General features: G+C 35.5%; 2 protein-coding genes across 15 annotated transcripts in view; one reads left to right on the plus strand and one right to left on the minus strand.

The window, feature by feature from the left end:
* SHOC2 (SHOC2 leucine rich repeat scaffold protein) overlaps positions 1-2,721 on the plus strand; it is a 91,700-nt gene extending 88,979 nt beyond the window's left edge. For both annotated transcript variants that reach the window (XM_050804408.1, XM_050804409.1), the window contains exon 9: positions 655-2,721. In XM_050804408.1, coding sequence (XP_050660365.1) covers positions 655-863 — 209 coding nt within the window. In that variant the 3' untranslated portion in view covers positions 864-2,721. The remainder of the gene's footprint in view (positions 1-654) is intronic.
* The window catches only part of BBIP1 (BBSome interacting protein 1), a 1,212,900-nt gene that overhangs the window by 110,396 nt on the left and 1,077,634 nt on the right, over positions 1-24,870 (minus strand). The gene's annotated exons all lie outside the window — the stretch shown is intronic.

Consider the following 24,870-nt stretch of genomic DNA (forward strand, 5'->3'; position numbering starts at 1 on the left):
CATATATTTCTAGTATATATATTCACCTGATCTCATTTAATTGCTTGAGACATTTTCCTAGAGAATACAAGTATCCTAAGATAGTCTAAGAAAAAAATTTTAAAGGTCTCATAAATCGAGTTTTGGCTTACTGCCATACATGTGATAACTCTCAGTGAAAGCTTCATATTAAGTAATAAAACTTTTGCACATAAGAAATCTATTTGAGAAAATTTTACATGTACAACAGAAAAGTGGTTATAGACATTGAATATATAATAAGCTCACTTTTGGAGTTTAAAAATATATATAAGTAAGTATTATATATGTGCCAAACTATCCCAAACAGAATCTCTGGAGATGGGGCATATGTTTTTTCAAAATACAAAGCTCTCCAAGCTTGAAGACCTACCATAAAGGAAGGAGTTCTAATTTATTTAGTTTGTATGGAGTGTGAGCTGGACATCAGGAGTTTAAAAAGTCTTCCAAGTTGATTTGCATATGCAGCAAAATTTGAGATCCATGGTTGTAGAGTTTTAAAGCTAAGAAAGGAGAATTAAAGGAAATGTGTGTTCAGTATATGTAATGACCAGCATAGCATCATGCCCGGTTGAACTTTTAAAATAGCAACTAATTTTTAAAAAAATAATTGATTTGATTTTTTTTTTTTAACAGGTACACTGGAGAACCTAGAAGAACTGTATTTGAATGACAACCCTAACCTGCATAGCCTTCCCTTTGAGCTGGCACTCTGCAGCAAGCTTTCAATCATGAGTATTGAGAACTGTCCACTCAGTCACCTTCCACCTCAGATTGTTGCTGGGGGGCCTTCTTTCATCATTCAGTTCTTAAAGATGCAGGGTCCGTATCGTGCCATGGTCTGATACAAATCTGCTGGTCCCACACACTGTTCAAAAATAGACTGCCATTAATGTTTCTTATCTATATCTGTATCTATTTATGTAGATATTGGTATATGGCAGATTTATAAAAATTGCATTATGTGTTTATGCTAATAGAGGAATCATAGCCATTTAGAATTTTTTTTAAATTCTGTACAAAAGGCTTATATAAGTTTTCTTTGCTGAATATGATGGATGTTTTTCTGTTGTGTATTCTGATATGCCAGTTTGCTTAAAACATTTGCCAACAAATTATGAAGTTATTAAATTTAAGGGACAGAGGTAGTATAGTTAGATATACTTTCTCTTAGGAAAAATAATGGGCAAACAATTTTGTTGCAACTTTTCATATATATTTTCCCCTTACCAATTGTTGTATCTTTATAGTATTGTAGGCCCTGAAAGTAGAATTTTTCTTTAACTTATTTTGAGATTTGAGATTTAAATTTTATGTATTGTTTACAGTCAGAGTAAATCACTGGATTTTTTGTTTGTTTGTTTTGATTTGCTCTGTTTTATTCAGTCAAATCTAGAGTTTGAATCCTCTGCTAAAGAATTTGCATCAGCTGGTTTAAATAGTGAAAGGTATTTGCTTGTTTAAAAAAAAAAAACCAAAAACTGGCAAAGTGAAAAGTTACAGTCGAAAAGCTAGAATTTCTTTAATTATGCTTCTCTGACGAGTTGTGAAGCGAAATACCTGAAGTGAATCTTTGGGTAGGAAAAGGGTATTGAGACCTTTTCTAGTATGAATATTTTTTAAGTTTGGGGGAAGAGAAACTTGTAGTGAAAAGGAGTTTTTTCATTCCTGAAAGTTGCAGATCCACAAAAACTAACAGGATAATTTGGCAAATAAATTACATATAAACACATACAATCTATATATGTATATACAATGCTATATAGATATGTATTTATTATATCATAAACTACAGTAGGTAACTTTAAGGATTTCTTCCTATCCTTGTACAATGACATGAATGTCTTTCTTTGAAAACTGCAATATATGTATGTTTCAAGGTTATTTAACAGTGTACTATGGTTTTATATCTTGACTTGCCTTGTATATCTTTCAATTCTGGAATATCTGTGTCTAAGCACAATATCTTCACACTGTGCTGTATTGCTGCTGAACTAAATGCACTTTTCCCCACATGTGGGGCACTGGCTTCAAACAATTCAGTTCAGTATCATTACTTTTAATCTCATCTTTCCTTTCTTGGTATTTGTTAATACAGTTATGGAAAAGAGGCACATTGCATAGAAGCCATTGGGGAGTTCAGTGGAAGTTCTGTAAGATGTGCATGTACTATTTGATATATTTTCTTTTGCTTCACTGCTTTTAATACTTAGCAGTATTGTTGGTCTAAGTCAATTTGATTATTGAGGAGTCTCAGAGCAAGTTGCGTTCTGGATGTCATCCTAAAAAACACTTCATATATAATTAATAACTATTTTGTATAATTACATATTGCTGCTTGTGTTTTTTTTTTTTCCATTTAGTTGGGCGTTGTGTTTTACACAAAACCATTTTTGAATTAAGGCTGTGATATTAAGATAGAAATTTGGACTGTTGTTCTGCTTTTCCTGGCACTCAAATTCATGACTAGGTTTTAGATCAAACCTATGTTTGTAATTAGAGATTTTATAAGGATCAACTAAGAAATGGAAGGCAGGTGAAGATATAAAACCCTAGAATGCTTAAATGTGCTGTAAAACTATTGTAGATGTCACTGGATTTTACCAAGTAATATCCTTTCTTCTATTTTTTTCCCCCATCTACTGTGGCTTTTCAGTTAAAATTTTGTTTATAAAAGGAATTTGTTTATTACAGCTCTACCTAGAGCTTGTGTGTATGTGTGGTTTTTTAAATTCCGTATCCAGGTATGTTTATGTATTAAGATGATGGAACTTGAACTTTAAAGGTAGTAACTAAATGTCTTTTCTTAAAAAAAAAATGGTTATTGTTTCTTAAAATGAAAATAGAGTTCTAAAAGCATTTTCGTTCCACCTTTATTTATGTTAATCTGTAACAGAAATGTAAAATGATCAGTCTTACATGTAGAAGTCATGCTGTGTGTAAGCAATATAATGACAAATTATAAAAAATTTTGAGGAAGTATAAAACATATATCCTCTGTAGTCTGTCACCTTGTAAGAGCCCACAAATTTCATTATTTCTACCAAGAAACTAAAATGAACTCTGATTAAGATATCCCTGTGAAATCAAGATATTTAATATTTAAATAGTTTGAATATAATAAGGGATATTGTTGAAGACTACATATGAGCTAATACTTTTTCCTGAAACTGCAATGGGACTAATTGGCATATCCAAAAATTTGCCTTTCTTTTAAAGAAATTATATTTAGTCTCTCCATGAGACTCAGCAAATAAGAATGTTCAAGGATGTTATATTATAAAAACATTGCTCTAAACTTTGCTTTTTGTTAATATGTAGCAGAAAAATGGCAATGGTAATGTCAGACTGTCCTTTTGTGAGAGTTTAATACTTTCTAAATCCCACATGATTATTTTATACAGAAAGGGGGAGGTGCTAAATAATTTATGAACTTTATAGATATAAATGAAAACAGTAGATGATACAGGAAGGAAGGGAAAATACACTTAAAACATTTATTTTTACTTAAAATGTAGATATTGCAATGGGAATGATCTCTAAAAAATGTAATGCAAATTTCTAATTTATCTGTGCAGCTTGAATCATTTAAAATAGATAACTTATTATACATTAAAATTTATCTAGGTTTTCTGTAAATTTTTGTTAAAACCTTTTGCTTTTCATCTGTTATTTCCTTTTTTTTCTTTTTTTTTTTTTTTTTTTTTGGAAACAGTCTCGCTCTGTCACCCAGGCTGGAGTGCAGTGGCGTGATCTCGGCTCACTGCAACCTCCGCCTCCCATGTTCAAGTGATTCTCCTGCCTCGGCCTCCCGAGTAGCTGGGACTACAGGCGCCTGCCACCATGGTCGGCTAATTTTTCGTATTTTTAGTAGAGACGAGGTTTTACCGTGTTAGCCAGGGTGGTCTCGATCTCCTGACCTCGTGATCCGCCCGCCTCGGCCTCTCAAAGTGCGGGGATTACAGGCGTGAACCACCACACCCAGCCTCATCTGTTATTTCTAAGCCATGTGCATTGAATCCAAATTTCACCTTGCAGAATTTATAATTGTTTATTAATAAGAATGTATAGTAACTAAGTATATAAAAGTAGACACTTCTGAAATGAAAAGGGGGCACTACCGATAGTTATATAGGGCCAACAGCGCAACAGTGGTCTCAGGAAATCAGAATATATGATCACTCTTGCATGATTAAAATTAGATGAAAGCAGATAGCATAATTCAAAATAAACTGGAGAAGTATACATTCCTGAAATCTATAAACTTGAACTAAAATGAATTATTTGTGAGGAAAGGTCTCCTTCTGCCTTGATCAGAAGATAAGATAGTGTATCAAATGTCTTAGCTAAAACTTTTCTCTTGCGTTATTCTTTTGAGTAGTTTAGTCTTTAGGAGTCATTGGGAAACGCATGGCAAATCTTTAGTTGATTATGTAATCTTGGAGAATTTGAATGTGCAAGAGTTGTGACATTGACTTGGTATCTAAGGGAGTATCTTGAACATTGTTATATTAGGAAAATATGAGAATGTTTTATAAAATAGTTATCAGTACTTTGTTATTGAATAGAATGCCTTTCTGAGAAAAATTTCTGGGTTTATTTTTTCACTTTAAAAAATGACTTTAAAAATAAGGGATTTTTTAAATTTAAAAAAACTGGAGTTGGTTCTCATTACCCTTAAAAAATACTTTCTTTTGTATACACTTGTTAAATATCCCACTGACATATTATAAGTTCTTTATGTAAACGGTTTTGAATTTAAATACCTGTCTGTGATCAAGACTTTATCTGGATAGTAGTTTATAGTATTTCAGACTGGAAATGTTTCCAAGTTTGTTAGGAGGAGTAGCCTCTACTGTTGAGAGTAGTTGGGGCAGGGCATGCAGTATGTAGCTTTTGCAGTTTGTGCAGTATACAGCAGCATAATATACTGGGGGTGATGTTCATTCACATCATAGATTTGTATGTTATCACAGTTTTTTTTTTAGCAGGTGTTGGTAAAGTTTCTTTTTCTAACAAAATCAGTATATTATGTCACATTTCTGACTTAAGAACCTTAAGGAAGGAGCCTTTTTGTTTGTTTGTTTCTTGCACAATGTGCAAGTTTGGCTAGAGGGGAGATTCTGTCTTTGTGCAAATTGTTAGAGTTCCATCCTAGGAATCCTAATAATAATGTAATAATATTTAAATGGCATTAGAAGCATTTTATATGTTATAGGTACTCCAAAAAATCATCTTACTTGGAAAATCTAATAAGAGTTTTGGGTGCTTTATCAGTGACCATCATCATTTAGATGTTCTGTGTTATCTAATTTGTTTTTTATAATTACTGATGTTGTTTCTTTTTTTTTTTTTTTTTTTTTTTTTTTTGAGACAGAGTCTCACTCTGTTGCCCTGGCTGGAGTGCAGTGGCGCAGTCTTGGCTCACTGCAAGCTCCACGTCCCGGGGTTACCATTCTTCTGCTTTAGCCTCCCGAGCAGCTGGGACTACAGGCGCCTGCCACCACGCCTGACTAATTTTTTTGCATTTTTAGTAGAGATTGGGTTTCACCATGTTAGCCAGGATGGTCTCAATCTCCTGAGCTTGTGATCTGCCTGCCTCGGCCTCCCAAAGTGCTGGGATTACAGGCGTGAGCCACTGTGCCCAGCCTGTGTTGTTTCTTAAAATGAAAATAGATAAAGTTTTTAAAGCATTATAGAGAATTTAACCTTCCGCTGGTCTGATTAAACAGTATACAAGTAGCATCTGCATCAGCCGTCTATGCCATTTTCTTTTTATGATTTCGAAGAAATTATTCAAGAAATCTGCCAATTTAGCTAGTACTGAAAACCTGATGTCCACTACTAAAAATGTTTTATGGGTGGATCAAATAATTTATTTTAATACTAATCTTGAATAGAAAAATATACTAATACACACTTTTTTTACATTTGCTGTTTGTCTCTTCCACCTCAAAACTCATTTTTAACATAGTTCAGAAAGTTACCTTATAATTGCTAAATAAGAACATGATATATTTAACAGTTTGGATTTTTCTCCAGGTAAAGATTAGGTTTCCACTGATGTTTAACAGGGCTTGTACTGTGCTTAGAATACTTAGCTATTCTGAATTATGATTCAAGGCTAAAAGGTATAAACAGCCTTCACATAATATACTTTGAACCTGAATTATATTGTTGATTATTTCGACTTTATAAAAATTGCCATTTTAGTAAGTCATTCTGTATTGTTATTCAATGGAAATAATGTATTTGTAAACGTTCTGCCATAGAGTCTTTGAAAAGATTTCCAATGCTGTGTGTAACTGAAGCTGGACCTGAAATCAGTCTTTGCAGTGTCATGAAACCATAAAAATGTGGAACTGAGAGAAATGACTTTTTACTACTATGAAATTCTTCTGGAAAACTTGAAACAGCAAATGGCATGCAGAAGGTATACAGAAATAAGTGCACAAAAACATGCAGCATAGTATTTGATATGGTCAGTGGTGTCCTTCAATATAGTTATGTTGTTTACATATTACTATTTTGAAAACCTTAAATTTCAGGATTTTGTTGTTGTTGTTATATCCTATAATGAAGACTGTGCTCCATAATGGAGAAATGAATTCTTAGAAGTAATTCTCCCATGCTCTGAGCCTTCTAGTCCTAATAGTATTTTTATCATGATCTCCATGTTATGTAAAGAAAATGTTTTTGTTTTCTTTTGTAAACTTTCATAAGAAAGTTTGCTCTGACTCAGCTGTTTAGGATGTCATGGTAACTAAAGGTGGAAATTGAGTGCAGGTTTCCTAGAAAAATAAGGTGTAATATTGGCTAATAAAGAAAACTATGTAAGTTTGTGTTTTAAAATGTTTCACAAGAACAAAAGCTACGAGGATAAAGGAGCTTTTGGATAAAGAATAATGATAACTATTGAATTGACTGAAGAAAACTTAAGGAAGACAACAAATTCTAGTCCTTTACACAATGTGATTAAATGTCATCTTTCCTGGTATCATTCTTTAATATGTATTTTTAAAAACCACTGTGGCTACCTGGAGAAGAATAGATTGAAGGATATCACAACTAGAGACCAAGAGGCCAGATGAGAGACTGTTAGAGTCATCCAGATGATGGATGACAGTGGCTTTGATTGGAATTTTAGTAATAGGGGTGGAAAGAATGACCCTTAAGGGACCCTTAGCAAGACATATTAGTAAGAAGTAATGATTGAGTGGGTAAAATGGGTAAGGATCAAAGAATATTCCCAGGTTTGTGGCTTAAGCATCTGAGTGTATTTACTAAACTAAGGAACCTTGTCAGAGGACCAGATTCTTTTGGTTTGCTTAGAGGTAGGAAGAGAATGTGTTTTAGAGCCCGTGGAAAATCAAGTGGAGATACCAGGTAAGCAATTGGATACATACATGTTAGGAAGTTAGGCCTGGAAACAGATGATCCAACATATAGATGGTAATTGAAACAAGGATTCCCTAGGGAGATTGTGTAGGATGGGAAAAAGACGGAATCCCTGATGAACTCCAAAAATCAAGAAGTAGCTGTAGTAGAGGTGAGAAATTTTATTTCCTTAAAGAATTGGGGTGGAGAATGTTAAGGGCAGTATAGGACTGCTTATACTCTTTATTTAGATTTAATTCCCTTAAATCTTCTCTTTAGAAATAACATGTAAAGATTGAGCTTATTTTTCTGCATTAAAAAAAAATTTTATTGCTCTTTTCCAGACTTTTAATTATTTAATTAACCTGTTTATGCTGGTTTTTCCCTCTTCATTTTGCTCTTTAACTTTTCCTTTACTTTGTGGTTAACCTTGTGGAATAGATTAGGTTTGAGATAACTACTAGGTCTAGTTTTTAACTCATCTGTGACCCAGAGTGGCTTACCTGATCCAGTTAAAGAATTAAGATTTTTTTTCATAGTCTTAGCTTTGTTAGCAAAATTTAGGCCTAGGAAGAGAATGCCTGTATTTTGGAAGGGCCCAGTTCTAAAATAGACAGACAAAATATTCTGACTTGAAAAGAATACTGTTATAAAAATAAATTACATTTAAATGATTAGATTATTGGCTCTGTAATGCTTTAGTAGATTGAAGTGATTAGACTGTTAAACTTTTTTTTACTGGAATTTCTTAAAGACTGGGTAATCATTTATTCAAATTACAAGTGCATATATCTGAGAACATATATACAGCCAGATGCTCTACCCCTGAGTTATACCCCCTGAGAACATATATTATAAATATTATCTTCCAAATCAGGCATTGTAAATGTCCAGATCTTTTTAAAAAATATTTTATTTGATTGAATAATTTCCTTGTTGAGATTAGAGATAAGAATCTAAATGTTTGGATTTTTTTAGTTTAGATTGTATCACTAACTTTGAAAATTAGTTGGAAACTCCAGTTTTAATGAAATTTATTTTCTAGAGCAAGAAGGTGGTGGATTTTAATGCTCAGTGTTTTAGACTCTAAATGACCATATTTCTTATGGCAGAAGTGCACACAGTGTTTGGGATTCATTTTTCAGTTTCTGAAATATAAAGATGTACCATGTGTATACACATGTGTACATACATACGAATATATGAAAGAAGAGAAAAGGGATAAAATCACGAAGGTGAAAATACAAACAAAAGTGAACTTTATTTGTCTCAACTCAGGCAGGTGACCAGTTTGTCAAGAAGTTCTTCTCTGGTTTTCCCTGATCTGGGATCATTATATTTTGCTGAATTTTATTTATTATATATTCGATGTCTTTTAACTAGCACTGTTCATTAGTGCAAAATTAAATGTTTATCCTATATCTTCTGTTGTCAAACACACACTATGGACAGATAGAACATTTTTGCCCTTAGATCACAAACTAATGGAATTCACACCTATTTTGAGTAACCTACTTTTTTAAAAGTAAGAGTATCTGATTTAACTCAGAATTCGATTTTTCTAACCTCCAAAGCACCTCCTGTGACTGCGGAATAAAGTCCATCTTGGGGCAAGTGAGAACATTGATTGCCTTTATAGAGACTAAAATGTTAACAGTGAAGATTCATGGATGAACCTAGATTTGAGGTAATCACTGTTTTCTAATAAAATATTTGGAGATGACTTTTCTTTTTTCTGTGATCATCAACTTAGAGGCAAGTCATAAATTTACAGATTTTGGCCTTTGATGTGCACTTCAAAAAAATACTGTACATCCAGTAATTCTGGGTAACCCTTAATTTATTTGGATTGCAGGTGAGAACCGTAAAAGCAAACTTTTTCAAATTTTATGTTTTGGTACAATAATTTATCCAGTTAATTTTCTCAGGGCATGATCATTGTTACCATATTCATTGGGTGTTAGCATAGATGATATATCTAAGAATTAAGCATTACTGTTTTTCAGTTTATATGTGTATACCCATACATATGTATATTTGTTTCATTTACCACTCTTCATGGAAATTACATTTGTAGGACATTTGAATATTATTTACTACATACCCACTTAAAAAAATACTGTACTGTAAACCGTTCTTCCAAGGGAAGCCTTAAAACAATTTGAATTCAACAAGAGTTTGCTTGTGCCTGTGTGCCTTGGCAGTTATTTTATAGCTTTTCTCTATTATATACTATTGTTTGTCCAAGAGCAAATTTTTAAAAACAATTTGTATTACTAGCATTCCATTTGGGCTGCAAGTTAAATTGAGTATTGTTAAGGACCTAGGTTTCTTTTAAACCTTTAAAAACTTGTCATGACAATGTTGGTAATCATTTTTTTACACTTCTTTAGTTTTAGTTATGCTTAGTTTGTTTATTTAAGGATCAGTTGTGTATTATTTTAGACAAATAAGCTAATTTCATGTTTCCTTTCCTGATTCTTTGGTTTCTATGTAAATCTAACTTCATTTTCAGGGAATATCCAGGGAAAGTGAATGACTTATACATTGATGCAGTGTCATATCAGCATTGAAATTACAACCTTAGTCTTTCACTACTTAATCAGTATTCTTTCTACTCCACTGTATTGCCTCACCATCTAAACCATGACATCTGCACTGGCCTGATTGAAATAGGCTAGCCAGGTGAAAGCTGATAAAGTGGAGCCTTGACTAAAATAGGCTAACCAGGTGAAAGCCATATCAGACACAACTTTTCTCCCATTAATCTTTAACTTGAAAAAGCATATATTGTAATAGCCATAAATTTGATTAGTTTCACATTTCTTTCCTCCTCATCCTTTTAAACCAAATGCAAGATTAAAGCCACAAACAAAGTGCAAGACTTTAAGTGTATAATCTATAATTTGCATACTTAATTGCTGTTATTTTTGTTTGGGATCTTTCATGTTGTTTATAGGGAGAATATCAAATACAATTTTTGTCTTGGACAGTGACTTTACAGTTGTAGGTTCAAAAAAATCACATAGACTGCCCCCTTTCTCTCAGGAAGATAAGACATTATCCCATTTTAAACTAACCAAAAGGTTTTTAAGCCAACTGTCTGATAAGTAGTATAAGGATACTGGGGACCACCTGTCCTAGTATAGTATTCTTTTGATTCTATCACATTGACTGTGATTTTGTGAATTGGTGATGATGCTTTAGCCACGGTCACATTCTCTTTTCTAAAAATTCAGCTTTGGGAGAGATTGGAGCTGTGCGTGCAGCAGTAATTAAGAAAGAGGGCCTCCTGGCTAGCCAATCTGATTGGCTTAGATGAATCCAGGGGGAAGAAAGGAATGACAGGTATTGCAGCCAGATTGCATTTCTTCCAAGACCAAGGAAGCCAGGTGGCCTGCAATATATAAATGCAAATTAAAGTTATCACAGTTGTCTTTTGTAGTATGGTTGATATATGAGTCTACATTCATTTTTTTTCTATCTGATGACTTTCCTGGGAAAGTCTAAGATACATTTTTCTTTATCTTTTTTTTTTTTTTTTTTTTTAAAAGGTGTCTTGCTCTGTCACCCAGGCTGGAGTGCAGTGGCATGATCATAGCTCACTGCAGTCTCCAACTCCTGGGCTCAAGTGATCCTCCCACCTCTGCCTCCTGAGTAACAGGGTGACTTCAAGCACACACTACCACACCCAGCTAATTTTATTATTATTATTGTTATTATTTTGTTGAGTCAAGGTCTTGCTATGTTGCTCAGGCTGTTCTCAAATTCCTGGGCTCAAGTGATCCTCCCACCTCAGTGTTCCAAATTTCAGGCATGAGCCACAGTGCCCAACTGATATTTTTTATATCTCGTTTCTTAGGAAGAATCAGCATGTATATCATTCAGCAAATATCTGAGCACTCACCAACATGCCGAGCACTGATTTAGGTGCAGGATATGTTAGCAAACATAACAGACCATAGTTACATTCTAGTAAGGCAAGCAAAAGGTAAGTAAATTTTATGATTTATTAAAGGTTGATAAATACTATTTATAAAAAAGCAATGGACTTCTGGTTTCTGATGCAACATGTAAGGAGCTTGGAAGTTGTCACTCTGTCCTAACAAATAGAAAGCTAAACAAACTGAAAATCAACAACTTTTCTTAGATCCATCAGAGAATGGAGGTCACAGAGCAAACTGAAGCCACCCAAATTGGAGAAAGACACATGAATGCAGAGAATCAACAACTTACTGGATCAAAAACCCACAAGCAGAAACCTTTGTGGGAACCAAGGGCAGAGTAGGAAAAACCTAAGCTATAATTGACAAACTGCTGGAAGCTCAATGTGGACAAGTCTGAGAGTTAACTTGTGGGGGAAGGTGATGGATATGTTAATATGATTGTAGTAATTATCCCACAATATATGTATATTAAATCATGTTTGAATATATTAGGTCTTGACAAATACTTTTAAAAACAAAACCTTGGAGGGGTATCAAAAATGGATCCCCTCCCTTTTCTGAGTTTTACCTCTAGGAGCCCTACCCGGTTCTCATAGTGAAGATTGAGAAGAAAAAAACCAAAATCTCATGTTTCCAGCATGGGGAGAGAAAAAGGAACCATTTTGAAATACGCCAGAGCATTCTGTATTTCTTAAAAAAGCCTGGCCTCAAGAGAAATTATTTTATCAGAGCCTAACCTCCTGCCTACCCAATTCAGGGAAAGGGAAATACCCAACTTTAGTCACCTCTAGCTTTCCATGTGGGAGAAGGGAAATCTCCAATTCTATACTTCTTATCTGACTTAATTGGGAGTGGGGGAAGGGAGGCTAAGAGCATTTGTTTAGGTCACAGCACAGAAGCACAAGCTCACTAAAAGACTTGAGACCTAATCCTAGGACTGTAGAATGCTTCCCCTCCCGACCACAACTTAGCACTACACTACTAAAGGCCTATTTACCTCAGTTCCTTTTAACCAGCACATTGTGGTTAGCTTTCAACAAAAAAATTACAAGGCATACTAAAAAGATAAAAACACCATTTGAAGAGACAGCAACCATCAGAAGCAGACTCAGATATGACAGATGCTGGAATTATCAGACCAGGAATTTTAAATAAGTACGATTAATATGCTAAGGGCTCTAATGGAATAAGGAGACAGAATGTAGGAACAGGTGGATAATATAGCAGAGAAATTCTACAAAAGATTTACAAATGCTAGAAATAAAAAACACTAACAATAAAGAATGATTGGCTAGTACACTGGACACAGCTGGGGAAGGAAGCTTGAAGATAATGTGTCAGTAGAAACTTCCCAAATAAAAAGCAAAGAGGAGAAAAAGCAAAACTAACTGGAACCAAATATCCAAAAACTGGGACAACTACAAAAGATGTAATATACATTTAATGTGAAGACCAGAAGAATAAAGAGAAAGAAACAGAAGTACTTCAGGAGTAATGACTAAGAATTCACAAGATTAATGTCAACCTGCAAGACTGTTTAAACACCGAACAGTTAATGTAATCCATCACCTTAACAGGCAAAGAAGAAAAATCATGTATCAATAGATGCAGAAAAAACATTTGACAAAATCTAGCACTCCTTCATTACAACTCTCAGCAAACTAGGAACAGAGTAGAACTTACTCAACTTGATAAAGAACATCTACCTGAAACCTACAGCTAACATTATGTTTACTGGTAAAAACAAAAAAAAACAAAAAAAAACTTGAAGCTTTCCCACGAAGACCAAGAACAAGGGAAGGATGTTCTCCCTCATAGTTTCTTTTCATTATCTTACTGGAAGTGATAGCTAATGCAGCAAGACAAGGAAAGGAAGTGAGAGTCATACAGACTGGGAAGGAAGAAATAAAACTCTTTGTTTACAGATGATATGATTGTCTATGGAAAACCCAAAGGAATTGACAAAAACAACTGATGATAGCAAGTGATTATAGCAAGGTTGCATAATACAAGGTTTATATACAAAAGCAAATTGCTTTCCCATACAGAGAAACGAATAATTGGAATTTGAAATTAAAGACATAATACCATTTATATTAGTACCTCTCTCCCAAAATGGAATACTTTGGTATCAGTTAAACAAAATATAAAATACACACGAGGAAAAATACAGATCTCTAATGATAAGACTAAATGAAGAGAGATTCCATGTTCATGAACTGGAAGACTTGATATTGTCAAGAAGCCCATTCTTTACAACTTGATTTATAAATTCAACATAACAATCTCAATTAAAATCCCAGGAAGTTGTTTTGTGGATATTGACAAACTGATTCTGAAACCTATATGGAGAGGCAAAAGATTCAGAATAGCCAGTGAAATATTTAAAGAGAAGAAAGAGTCAAGAGGACTGACACCACCCAATTTCAAGACTTACGATAAAGCTATTGTAATTAATACTGTGGTATTACAAATGGATCAAAGTAACACTATAGAGTCCCCAAAAAGAGACCCACACACATATTGTCAACATTTTTGACAAGGAAGCAAAGGCAATTCAGTGGAGTAAGGATAGTTCTTTTCAACCTAACAGTGCTGGAACAACTGGGCATCCATATGCAAATATAAGCAAATCTAGGCCTTAAACTTTTCACAGAAATTAACTCAAAATTGGCCATACCTAAATGTAACACAGAAAATTATAAAACTCCTAGAAGGAAACCTAGGAGAAAGTCTAGATGCCTTTAGGTCTAGCAGTGACTTTTTAGATACAATACCAAACCCACAATTCATGAAAGACATCATTGGATTTTATTAAAATTTTTTGTTCTTCAGAAGACACTATCAAGAGAATGAGAACAACAGACTGGGAGAAAGTGTTTGCTGAAGACATACCTGATAAAGGACTCACCCAAAATAGACAAAAGAGCTCTTAAAACTCAGCATAAGAAATGGAACAACCCAATTAAAAAATGAGCAAAAGATCTAAACAGACACCTCACCAAGAAGATATACATACGGTAAGTAACCTCATGAAAAGATGGTCAGCAGCATCTATCATTAGGGAATTGCACATTACAACAATGAGATATCACTGCACAACCATTAGAATAGCTAAAATCCAAAACACCAACAGCACCAATGCTGGTGAGAATGTGGAATAACTGGAAATACCATTTATTTCCGGTGAAAATGCAAAAAGGTACAGTCACTTTGGAAGACAATTTGGCAGTATCTTACAAAACAAAACATACTCTTACCATATGATCATGCTTTTTAGTATTTACTCAAATATATTAAAACATCTGCTCAGAACCCTGCAATTAAATGTATACAGCAGCTTTACTCATAATTGGCTAACTTGCAGGCAATCAAGATGTCTTTCAATAAGTGAGTGGATAAACTGTGGTACATTCATACAATGGGATATTACTCTATAGGAGGAGGAGTGGCAAATACTGTAGGTATCACAACCAGACCCCTTGTATGCCTTTACCATTTTGATGCACTCTGACTGCCTCTCAGGGTCACATAGAGAGCCTGAGGTGTCTGGGAAATCCCTAAATAAATAAGTTATCAAGCCATAAAAAGACATGGAGAACTGAAATCCTTATTACTAAGTGAAGAAGCCAATCTGAAAGGATTTTATACTGTATGATTCTAACTAAATTCTGGAAAAGGCATATGTTTAGTGACAATAAAAAGATCAGTGGTTGACAAGAGTTTGGAGGAAGGGAGGAACGAATATGTAGAGCACAGAGGATTTTTCGGGTGGTGAAAGAACTCGGTATGATATTATGGGAGATACATGTCATTACACATTTGGCAAAACCTGTAGAATGTACACCACCAAAAGTGAACACTATGTGAACTATGGTCTTTGGGTCTTAATATGTATCAGTCGTCAGCAGCTGTAACAAATGTACCACACAGGACATTGGCTGGGAAGGCTGTGGGTGTATATGGAATAGGTATATATGGGAGCGCTGTACTTTGCTCAATTTTGCTCTGAACGTAAAATTGCTCTTAAAACTTGTATTTGAAAAAATATGATGTTGCTATTTCAGATAGGGTGGTATGGGTAAGTCTGGCTAAGAAAGTGCCATTTGAGTCTTATAAGAGATGAAGTTTAGTTATATCTGAGTGAAGGGCATTTTGGGTAAAACAGCTGATGTTTAAGGAAAAATGAGGCCTGTGTGACTGGAGTGAGGAAAAACAAGTTGATTAAGAGTAGATCATAAAGTCAGAGAGATGGGGAAGAGAAAAGCAGATGACGAGGCTTTGTGTGTCATGCTAAGGATTTTAGTTTTTATCCTGAATGAAGTGAATAAATGTAGCTCTGCCACTACTAGTTCTGTGACCTTAGGCAAGTTATTTTTACCTCTCTGCTCCAAATTTACTCATATCTAAAATGGGTATAATAAGAATACCAAACGATTAGTGTTAGTAATATGAGCATTAAAAGGAGTTTTGTTTATATATATATATATATATATATATATATATATATATATATATATATATATGGCTATTAGTATTTGCATCATTATTTTGAACAGGGGAATGACGTTATTTGATTAGGTATTTAAAATGCTCCTGTTTGCTGTGTTGAACATATACAGAGGTAGTGATGAGGAGTAGAGGTTATTAGTGGCACAAGGGTGAAAGCAGGTAGACCAATTAGAAGGCAAGGTCAATAAACAAACAATAGCTTGGATAAGAGTGATTGCAGTAGAAATGGTGAGAAGTAGATTCTAGATATACCCTTAAATTCGTATTTCCTGAAAGATTGTATGGCAAGTGTGAGAAAAGGGGAGCGAAGGATGATTTTAAGGTTTTTAGCTTGAGTTCCTACAATTACAAGAATCCCACCAACTGTTAAAAAAAAAAGTAGTTGCACATATCTATGGGATGCATGCAGTTATATAAGGATACAATGTGTAATGATCACATCTGGGCAATTGAGGTGATGTCCATCACCTCAAACATTTATAGTTTCTTTGTGTTGGGAACATTCCAAATCTAGCTATTTTGAAATATACAATAAATTGTTAACATTGATTGCCCTATTGTGCTACCAAACACTGTATCTTATTTCTTCTATCTAACCATATTTTTGTACCTATTAACCAACCCCTCTTTAACCCCCACTCTCACTGCCCTACCAAGCCTCTGGTAACCACCATTCTACTCACTGCCTTCATGAGATCAATTTTTTTTAGATGCCACTTATAAGTGAGAAGATGTGTTTGTTTTTTCGTGCCTGGCTTATTTCATAGTGTCCTCCAGTTCTATCCATGTTGCTTCAAATGACAGGATAACCTTCTGTTTCATGGCTGAATAATACTCAGTTGTGTATATATACCACATTTTCTTTATCCATTCATCAGTTGATGGACACTTAGGTTGATTCCACATCTTGGCTATTGTGATTACTGCTATAATAAACATGGAAGTATGGCTATTTCTTTAATATACTGATTTCCTTTCTTTTGGATATGTACCCAGCAAAGAAGTTATTGAACCATATGGTAGTTCACTGTTTAGTGTTTTGAGAAACCTCCATATTGTTTTCCATAGTGGCTCTACTAATTTACATTCCCACCAACAGTGTATGAGGATTCTCATTTCTCCACATCCTCAGCAGCATTTATTATTTTCTGTCTTTTTGATAATAGCTGTTTTAATTGTGGTGAAATGATATCTCATTGTGGTTTTGATTTTTATTTCTCTGGTGACTAGTGATGTTGAGCATTTTTTCATATATCTGTTGGCCATTTGTATGTCTTCTTTTGAGAAATGTCTATGAAGATCTTTTGCCCATTTTTAAGTTGGAGTATTAGTATTTGCTATTGAGTTGAGTTCCTTATATATCCTGGTTATTAATACTTTGTTGGATTAATAGTTTGCAAATATTTTCTCTCATTCTCTAGGTTATCTCTTCACTTTGTTGATTGTTTCCATGGCTGTGCAGAAGCTTTTTAGCTTGAGGTAATCCCATTTGTCAGTTTTTGCTTTCGTTGCCTGTGCTTTTGAGGCCTTATGAAATCTTTGCCCAGATCAATGGCCTGAAGTGTTTTCCCAGTGTTTTCTTCTAGTAGCTGCAGGTCATATATTTATGTCTTTAATCCATGTTGAGTTGATTTTTGTATGCAGTGAGAGAGATGCCTATTTTCATTCTGCACATGGATATCGTTTTCCCATCATGATTTATTGAAGAGATTATCCTTTCCTCAATATATGTTGGTGCCTTTGTCAAAAATCAGTTGACTGTAAATGTATGGATTTATTTCTGAGTTCTCTATGCTGTTCCATTGGTCTATGTTTCTTTTTATGCCACTACCATGCTGTTTTGGTACTATATTTTGAGGTCAGATATTGTGTCTCTAGGTTTGTCCTTTTTGCTCAGGGTTGCTTTGGCTATTCTGTTTGTTTTTTGTGATTCCATAAAAATTTTAGGAATTTTTTCCTATTTCTGTGAAAAATGTCATTGGTATTTTAATAGTGATTGCATTGAATGTGTAGATCACTTTGAGTAGTATGGACATTTTAACAATATTAATTCTTCCAAACAATGAACACAGAATGTATTTCCTTTTGGTATGTGTGTGTCCTTTTCAATTTCTTTCAGTAGTGTTTTATAGTTTTCATTGTAGAGATCTTTCATTTCTTTGGTTAAATTTGTTTCTAGGTGTGGCTTTTTTATAATTATTAGAAATGGCATTGCTCTCTTGATTTCCTTTTCAGTTTGTTTGCTCTTGGCATATAGAAATGCTACTGATTTTTTTTTTTTCAAGTGCACAACTAACATCATAGCTCCTGATTTTTGTATGTTGATTCTCTATCTTGTAACTACTAGTTTATCAGTTCTAGTAATGTTTTGGAAGAGTCTTTCATTTTTTCTAAATGTAAGATCAAGTCATCTGCAAACACAGACAATTTGACATCTTCCTTTCCAATTTGGATGCCCTTTATTTCTTTGTCTTCCCGTAGGAATGGACTCTGGATGGGACTTCCAGTACTATGTTAAATAGAAGTGTTGAACATGGGCATCCTCATTGTGTTCCAGATTTTAGAGGGAAGGTTTTCAATTTTTCACCATTCAATATGATGCTAGCTGTGGGTGTGCCATATATGGCCTTTATTATGTTCCTTCTATACCCAGTTTGTTGAGAGTTTTTATGATGAAGGGGATGTTGGGTTTTATCAAATGCCTTTCCAGCATCTATTGAAATGATCGTATTTTTTTGTCCTTGTTTCTATTAATGTGATGTCACACTTATTGATTTGCATATGTTAAACCATCCTTTTATCCCTAAGATGAATTCCACTTGATCATCATGATCTTTTTTATGTGTTGTTAGATTCAATTTACTAGGTTTTTGTTGAGGATTTTTGCATTTATGTTCATCAGAGATATTGGCCTGTACTCTTTTTTTAAAAATTATTATTGTATGATTTTGGTATCAGGGTAATGCTAGCTTTGTAGAATGAGTTTGGAAGTATTCCCTCCTCAGTTTTTGGAAACAGTTTGAGGAGAATTAGTTCTTTTAATATTTGCTAGAATTCAGCATGAAGTCATCGGGTCCTGGGGGTTTTTCTTTGATGTTAGACTTTATTACTTCTTCTTTCTTGTTACTTATTATTGATCTGTTCAGGTTTTCTATTTCTCATATTTCAATCCTAGTAGATTGTATGTGTTTAGAACTTTAAGCCCCAGTGGGCATGTGTTACAGTGTGCTTTTTCAGTTTTGCTGTCCACAAGCGGCTTGTGTTAATCAGCTCAGTTAGACCCTCTGCCTTATCGCAGGGACAGAGGGCTTTCTGTATCCCAGATTCTTGCCTTAGTATACCAGAAAAATTGGATCACATGTGGGCTTGGAGAATGAGTGCAAAGTTTTAATGAGTGGAGTAGCTCTCAGCGAGTTGAATGGGGAGGCCCTAAGAGGGATGGAGTGGGAAGGTGATCTTCCCCTGGAGTTGAGCTGCCCAGCGGTAGACTGTCCTGTGATCGCCCTGGCTGAATTCCATATTGTCCCGCATTGATGACCCGTCAGCATTTGCTGGTACCTGTCGGTGTGCTCTTCCACTCTGCCCCTCAAGAGGTTGACATTCAGGAACTTCTGTGTTCTTCCGCCAGTGTGTTCCTCTCTGCGTCCAGCCGCTTGTCTCTGTGCCCGCTAGGGTCTTGGGGTCTCAGGGTTTTCATAGGCATAGGATGGGGGCATGGCGGGCCAGGGTGGTCTTGAAAAATGCAACATTTGGTTGCGAAAACTAGAGTGCCTGCCCACCTAGGTCCGCAGGCACAGGCCCGAGGGTAGAGCCCTTGCTGGGTACCCTTCGTGTCCCTACCCAGCACTTCCCTGCCCCCTCCCATATCATTTACATAATGACTTTGTCTTTTTATAATTTTTTACTAGAATTCTATTTTGTCTGATATAAATATAGCTGCTACTGCTCTGTTTTTGGTTTCCATTTGTGTGAAATATCTTTTTCCCATCCTTTCACTTTCAGTCTACGTGTGTCATTGCAGATAAAGTGAGTTTCTGATAGTCCGCATATAGTTGGGTCTTGCTTTTGTTTTTGTTTTTAAATCTATTCAGGCACTCTGTCTTTTGATTAGAGAATTTAGTCCTTTTACATTTACCGTTATTATTGATAGGGAAGGACTTACTACTGCCATTGTGTTGTTTTCTGGTTGTTTTGTAAGTCCTGTCTTCCTTCTTTGTCCTCCTTTGTGGATAAGTAGTATTCTCTGTATTCTCTGGTAGTATGTTTTAATTCCCTGCTTTTTATGTTTAGTGTATTTATTATAGGTTTTTTCCTTTGTGATTGCCATGAGAATACCACAACTTTGAATTTTCCCCCCAAACACTAAAAAGTATATTGTCTTTTTCCTTTTTTAGAGTTTGACGTGATGAAATATGAAAGATCATGGAATTAGTCTGAGCTTTATTATTATTATATTAAACTATTAATCTGAGAATTTTATAATTTATAACTAATTATCACTGACATTTATCACTGTCACACCCGGGTACCATGAAGTTACCATCTGATTCATTCTTGGATGTGAATGTTACCTTTCTTTAAAATTCCTAAGAGGAAAAGACAAAATGCTTCCCAAGATATGAAACCAATGGGAAAGGCGACAAGTAATGTAAAGGCATTTGTCTTCATTAACCAAAATGGAGAATACAGTGTGTGAACTAAACTTCCAAGACTTTTAATCTAGCTAATGCTAGAATTGTAATGTGCAATATCATCAAATGCTTCTTTTTGGGTAGCAGTCTTTAAATCTGGAAGAAAAAACTTCCCTTATTTTTTATATTTTTTCACAATTTCTGAAAAATTTAACTCTTTATTTTGTGAGTTACTGGTTTTTGTTTTTCCTTCTGATCTTAAATGCTCTGTGTGTATGAAGGGTATTACATTGTCAAGTAAGTCACATATATATTTTTCAGTTGTAGGTAGCTTTTTTATGTAAACTATAAAAGTAAAAATATATATAAAAGTACACAAAATACAAATGAAATTTATGATGCATATATAATTGTAGTTTGTTCATTTGCATTGCTATATAGTATTCCATCATGTGAATATACCACAATTTATATCACCATTCTCCTGCTGATGAATATTATGATTCCTTTTCAGTTTCAGGCTTCTATGACTAATGCTGCTATGAACATTTTTGAATGTGTCTTTTGATAAACATATGTATGTGTCTATGGTATATACCTAAAAATGGAATTACTTATAGAATATACAGATATTCAGATTTACTAGATACTATTTGTATTAGTCTGTTTTCATGCTGCTGATAAAGACATACTCGAGACTGGGAAAAAAAAAAGAGGTTCAATTGGACATATAGTTCCACATGGCTGGGGAGGCCTTAAAATCATGGCAGGAGGCGACAGGCACTTCTTACATGGCGACGGCAAGAGAAAATGAGGAAGAAGCAAAAGCAGAAACCCCTGGTAAACCCATCAGATCTCATGAGACTTACTATTATGAGAATAGCATGGAAAAGACTGGCCCCCATGATTCAGTTACCTCCCCCTGGGTCCCTCCCACAACATGGGGGAATACTGGGAGACACAATTCAAGTTGAGATTCGGGTGGGGACAGAGCCAAACCATATAATTGTGCCCTGGCCCCTCCAAATCTTATATCCTCACATTTCAAAACCAATCATGCCTTACCAACAGTCCCTCAAAGTTTTAACTCATTTCAGCATTAATCCAGAAGTCCCCAGTCCAAAGTCTCATCTGAGTCAAGGCAAGTCCCCTCTGCCTATGAGCCTGTAAAATCAAAATCTAGTTACTTCCTAGATACAATGGAGGCACAGGTATTGGGTAAATACAGCCATTCCAAGTGGGAGAAATTGACCGAAACAAAGGGGTTACAGGGTCCATGTAAGTCTGAAATCCAGCAGGGCAGTCAAATTGTAAAGCTCAGGAATGATCTCCTTTGACTCCAGGTCATGCTGATGCAAGAGCTGGGTTCCCATGGTCTTGGGCAGCTTTGCCCCTGTGGGGCTTTGCAGGGTATAGCCTCCCTCCTGGCTGCTTTCAGGGGCTGGTGTTGAGTGTCTGTGGCTTTTCCAGGTGCGCTGTGCAAGCTGTCAGTGGATCTACCATTCTGGGGTCTGGAGGATGATGGCCCTCTTCTCCCAGCTCCACTAGGCAGTGCCCCATTAGAGACTCTGTATGGGGGCTCTAACCCCACATTTCCCTTCCACATTGCCCTAGCAGAGGTTCTCTGTGAGTGCCCTGCCCCTGCAGCAAACTTGCCTGGGCATCCAGGCATTTCCATACATCTGAAATCTAGGTGGAGGTTCCCAAACCTCAATTCTTGACTTCTGTGCACCTGCAGGCTCAAATACCACGTGGAAGCTGCCAAGACTTGGGGCTTCCACTCTCTGAAGCCACAGCCTGAGCTGTACATTGGCTGCTTTCAGGCAAGGCTGCGGCAGCTGGAACATAGGGCACCAAGTCCTTAGGCTGCACAATACAGCGACCTTGGGCTTGGCCCACAAAACCACTTTTTCCTCCTGGGCCTCTGGGCCTGTGATGGGAAGGGCTGCCATGAAGGTCTCTGACATGGCCTGGAGACATTTTCCCTGTGGTCTTGGGGATTAACATTAGGCTCCTTGTTACTTATGCAAATTCCTTAAACCAGCTTGAATTTCTCCCCAGAAAATGAGTTTTTCTTTTCTATCACATAGGTGGCAAATTTTCCAAACTTTTATGCTCTGCTTCCCTTATAAAACTGGATGCCTTTAACAGCACCCAAGTTACATCCTGAATGCTTTGTTGCTTAGAACTTTCTTCTACCAGATATCCTGAATTATCTCAAGTTCAAAGTTCCATAAATTTCTAGGGCAGGGCAAAATGCCCCTAGTCTCTTTGCTAAAACACAACAAAAGTCACCTTTGTTCCAGTTCCCAACAAATTCCTCATCTACACCTGAGACTACCTCAGCCTGGATTTTATTGTCCGTATCACTGTCAGCAATTTGGGCAAAGCCATTCAACAAGTTTCTAGGGAGTTCCAAACTTTGCCACATTTTCCTGTCTTCTTCTGAGCCCTCCAAACTGTTCCAACCTCTGCCTGTTACCCAGTTCCAAAGTTGCTTCCACATTTTCTGTTATCGTTTCAGCAATGCCCACTCTACTGGTACTAATTTACTGTATTATCCCTTTTCATGCTGCTGATAAAGACATACTCGAGACTTGGACAAAAAAGAGGTTTAATTGGACTTATGGTTCCACATGACTGGGGAGGCCTCAGAATCATGGCAGGAGGTGAAAGGCACTTCTTACATGGTGGCAGCAAGAGAAAATGAGGAAGAAGCAGAAGTGGAAACCCCTGATAAATGTATCAGATCTCGTGAGACTTACCATCACGAGAATAGCGCAGGAAAGACTGGCCCTTGTGATTCAATTACCTCCCCTAGGTCCCTCCCACAACACAAGGGAATCCTGGGAACTACAGTTTAAGTTGAGATTTGGGTGAGGACACAGCCAAATGATCTCACTATTGAACAATTTTCCAAAGTGGTTGCATTAATTTACACTTCTACCAGTTGATATATAGGGTTCCATAGCTCCAAATCTTGCCTGACATTTACTATTGTTTGACGTTTTCATTTTAGTTATTCTATTGGATTTATAATGAGCCTCTCAAATTTTGAGAAACCGTCATTCTCAGAAATTCTCTGGTGGCTATCTCTTTTTGAGAGAAATCAACTCCTGTGCCCTCTTTATGAAATTATTATGGCAGTACCCTAATGCCCCAAGTATCAATAAATAGCCTCAAAATATCCTTTTAAAATCATTTTTTTTTTTGCGGTTTTATCCTTATCTCTAAATATGACTTATAAAAGTCCTAGCATGCAGTTATTGTGCAACTCTCAGAATTACTCTTGATAACACACTGACCTCCCCCAGATACTGTATCTTGGATCCTACCATGGTAGTGAGCATGGTTAACTCCTCTTTAGCACATTTTTTCTAAAATCATTTTATTTTGCAATTAATATTGTCAAAAATCATGTCACTTTTAAGTTTTTTTTCTTTTGTTTGGTTAATGTTTGTTAAAAGCTTGTTCATTGCTTTCACAAAAAATGTAATCTTAAAATGGTGTTTCTGCATCTCTGATTTTTCTATTTTAAAACTTTCACTTCTCCCTACAAGTGACATTCTTCTGACTCGTTACATTCTAATGTTGGGAAGAACAGGAAATAAGTATTTTGGTCATTTGAGATAAAATTGTGGAAAATAATGTAGTGAAGTCTTGTCACCAACCTAGGAGGATATTGAGGTGTTGATGGAAAAGCCATCAGCATTTGCCCAAGTTGGTGTGGTAAACTTTGTGTTGCTTCCACCGTTTTTGCTTAAACAAATTCACCCCAAAAAGAGAAAATTCAACATTAAATGCCAAAATACTGAATATAGGTTAGGACTTAGTATTTCACCATATTTGGCTACAGTGAAAATAACTTTCCAGAAATAAAAGAAGACCTGAATGTACACACTCAGAAGGAGTCTATTGATTCCCCAAGAAAATTGACTAGAACAGTTGACTTAGAGACACACTATAGTAAAACTATTAAAGATTCTTTTAAAAAATCCTCAAGTCCTTCAGGAAAAAAAATTTAAAAGGCAAGAGATTGAGAGACATTATACTTTCAAAAATAGGAAAGCACAAGCACAACCGTGGAACATTATTTTGAAGTTTAGTGTGAAGATTATATCCATCAAAGTTAACCTTCAAGTATTAAGGCTATAAGCAGTTTTGAATGTGCCAGATCTAAGGCAATGCTGTAAACATGTACCGTTCCTGAAGAATCTACTAGATACTGAGTATTACTGAGCAAAAAGATGACTGCGAAAACAAACACCAACTGTGAGCATTTTGTATATTTGTGGAAATAACATTAAAACCAGGGTGGAATGAAGGGCAGATGAACACTAAATACTCTGACAAAGTAGAGAGAATGCAGTCTAAAAAGGAGAGGT

Source organism: Macaca thibetana, chromosome 9, assembly GCF_024542745.1.
Source record: "Macaca thibetana thibetana isolate TM-01 chromosome 9, ASM2454274v1, whole genome shotgun sequence".
Taxonomy (NCBI): Eukaryota; Metazoa; Chordata; class Mammalia; order Primates; family Cercopithecidae; genus Macaca; species Macaca thibetana.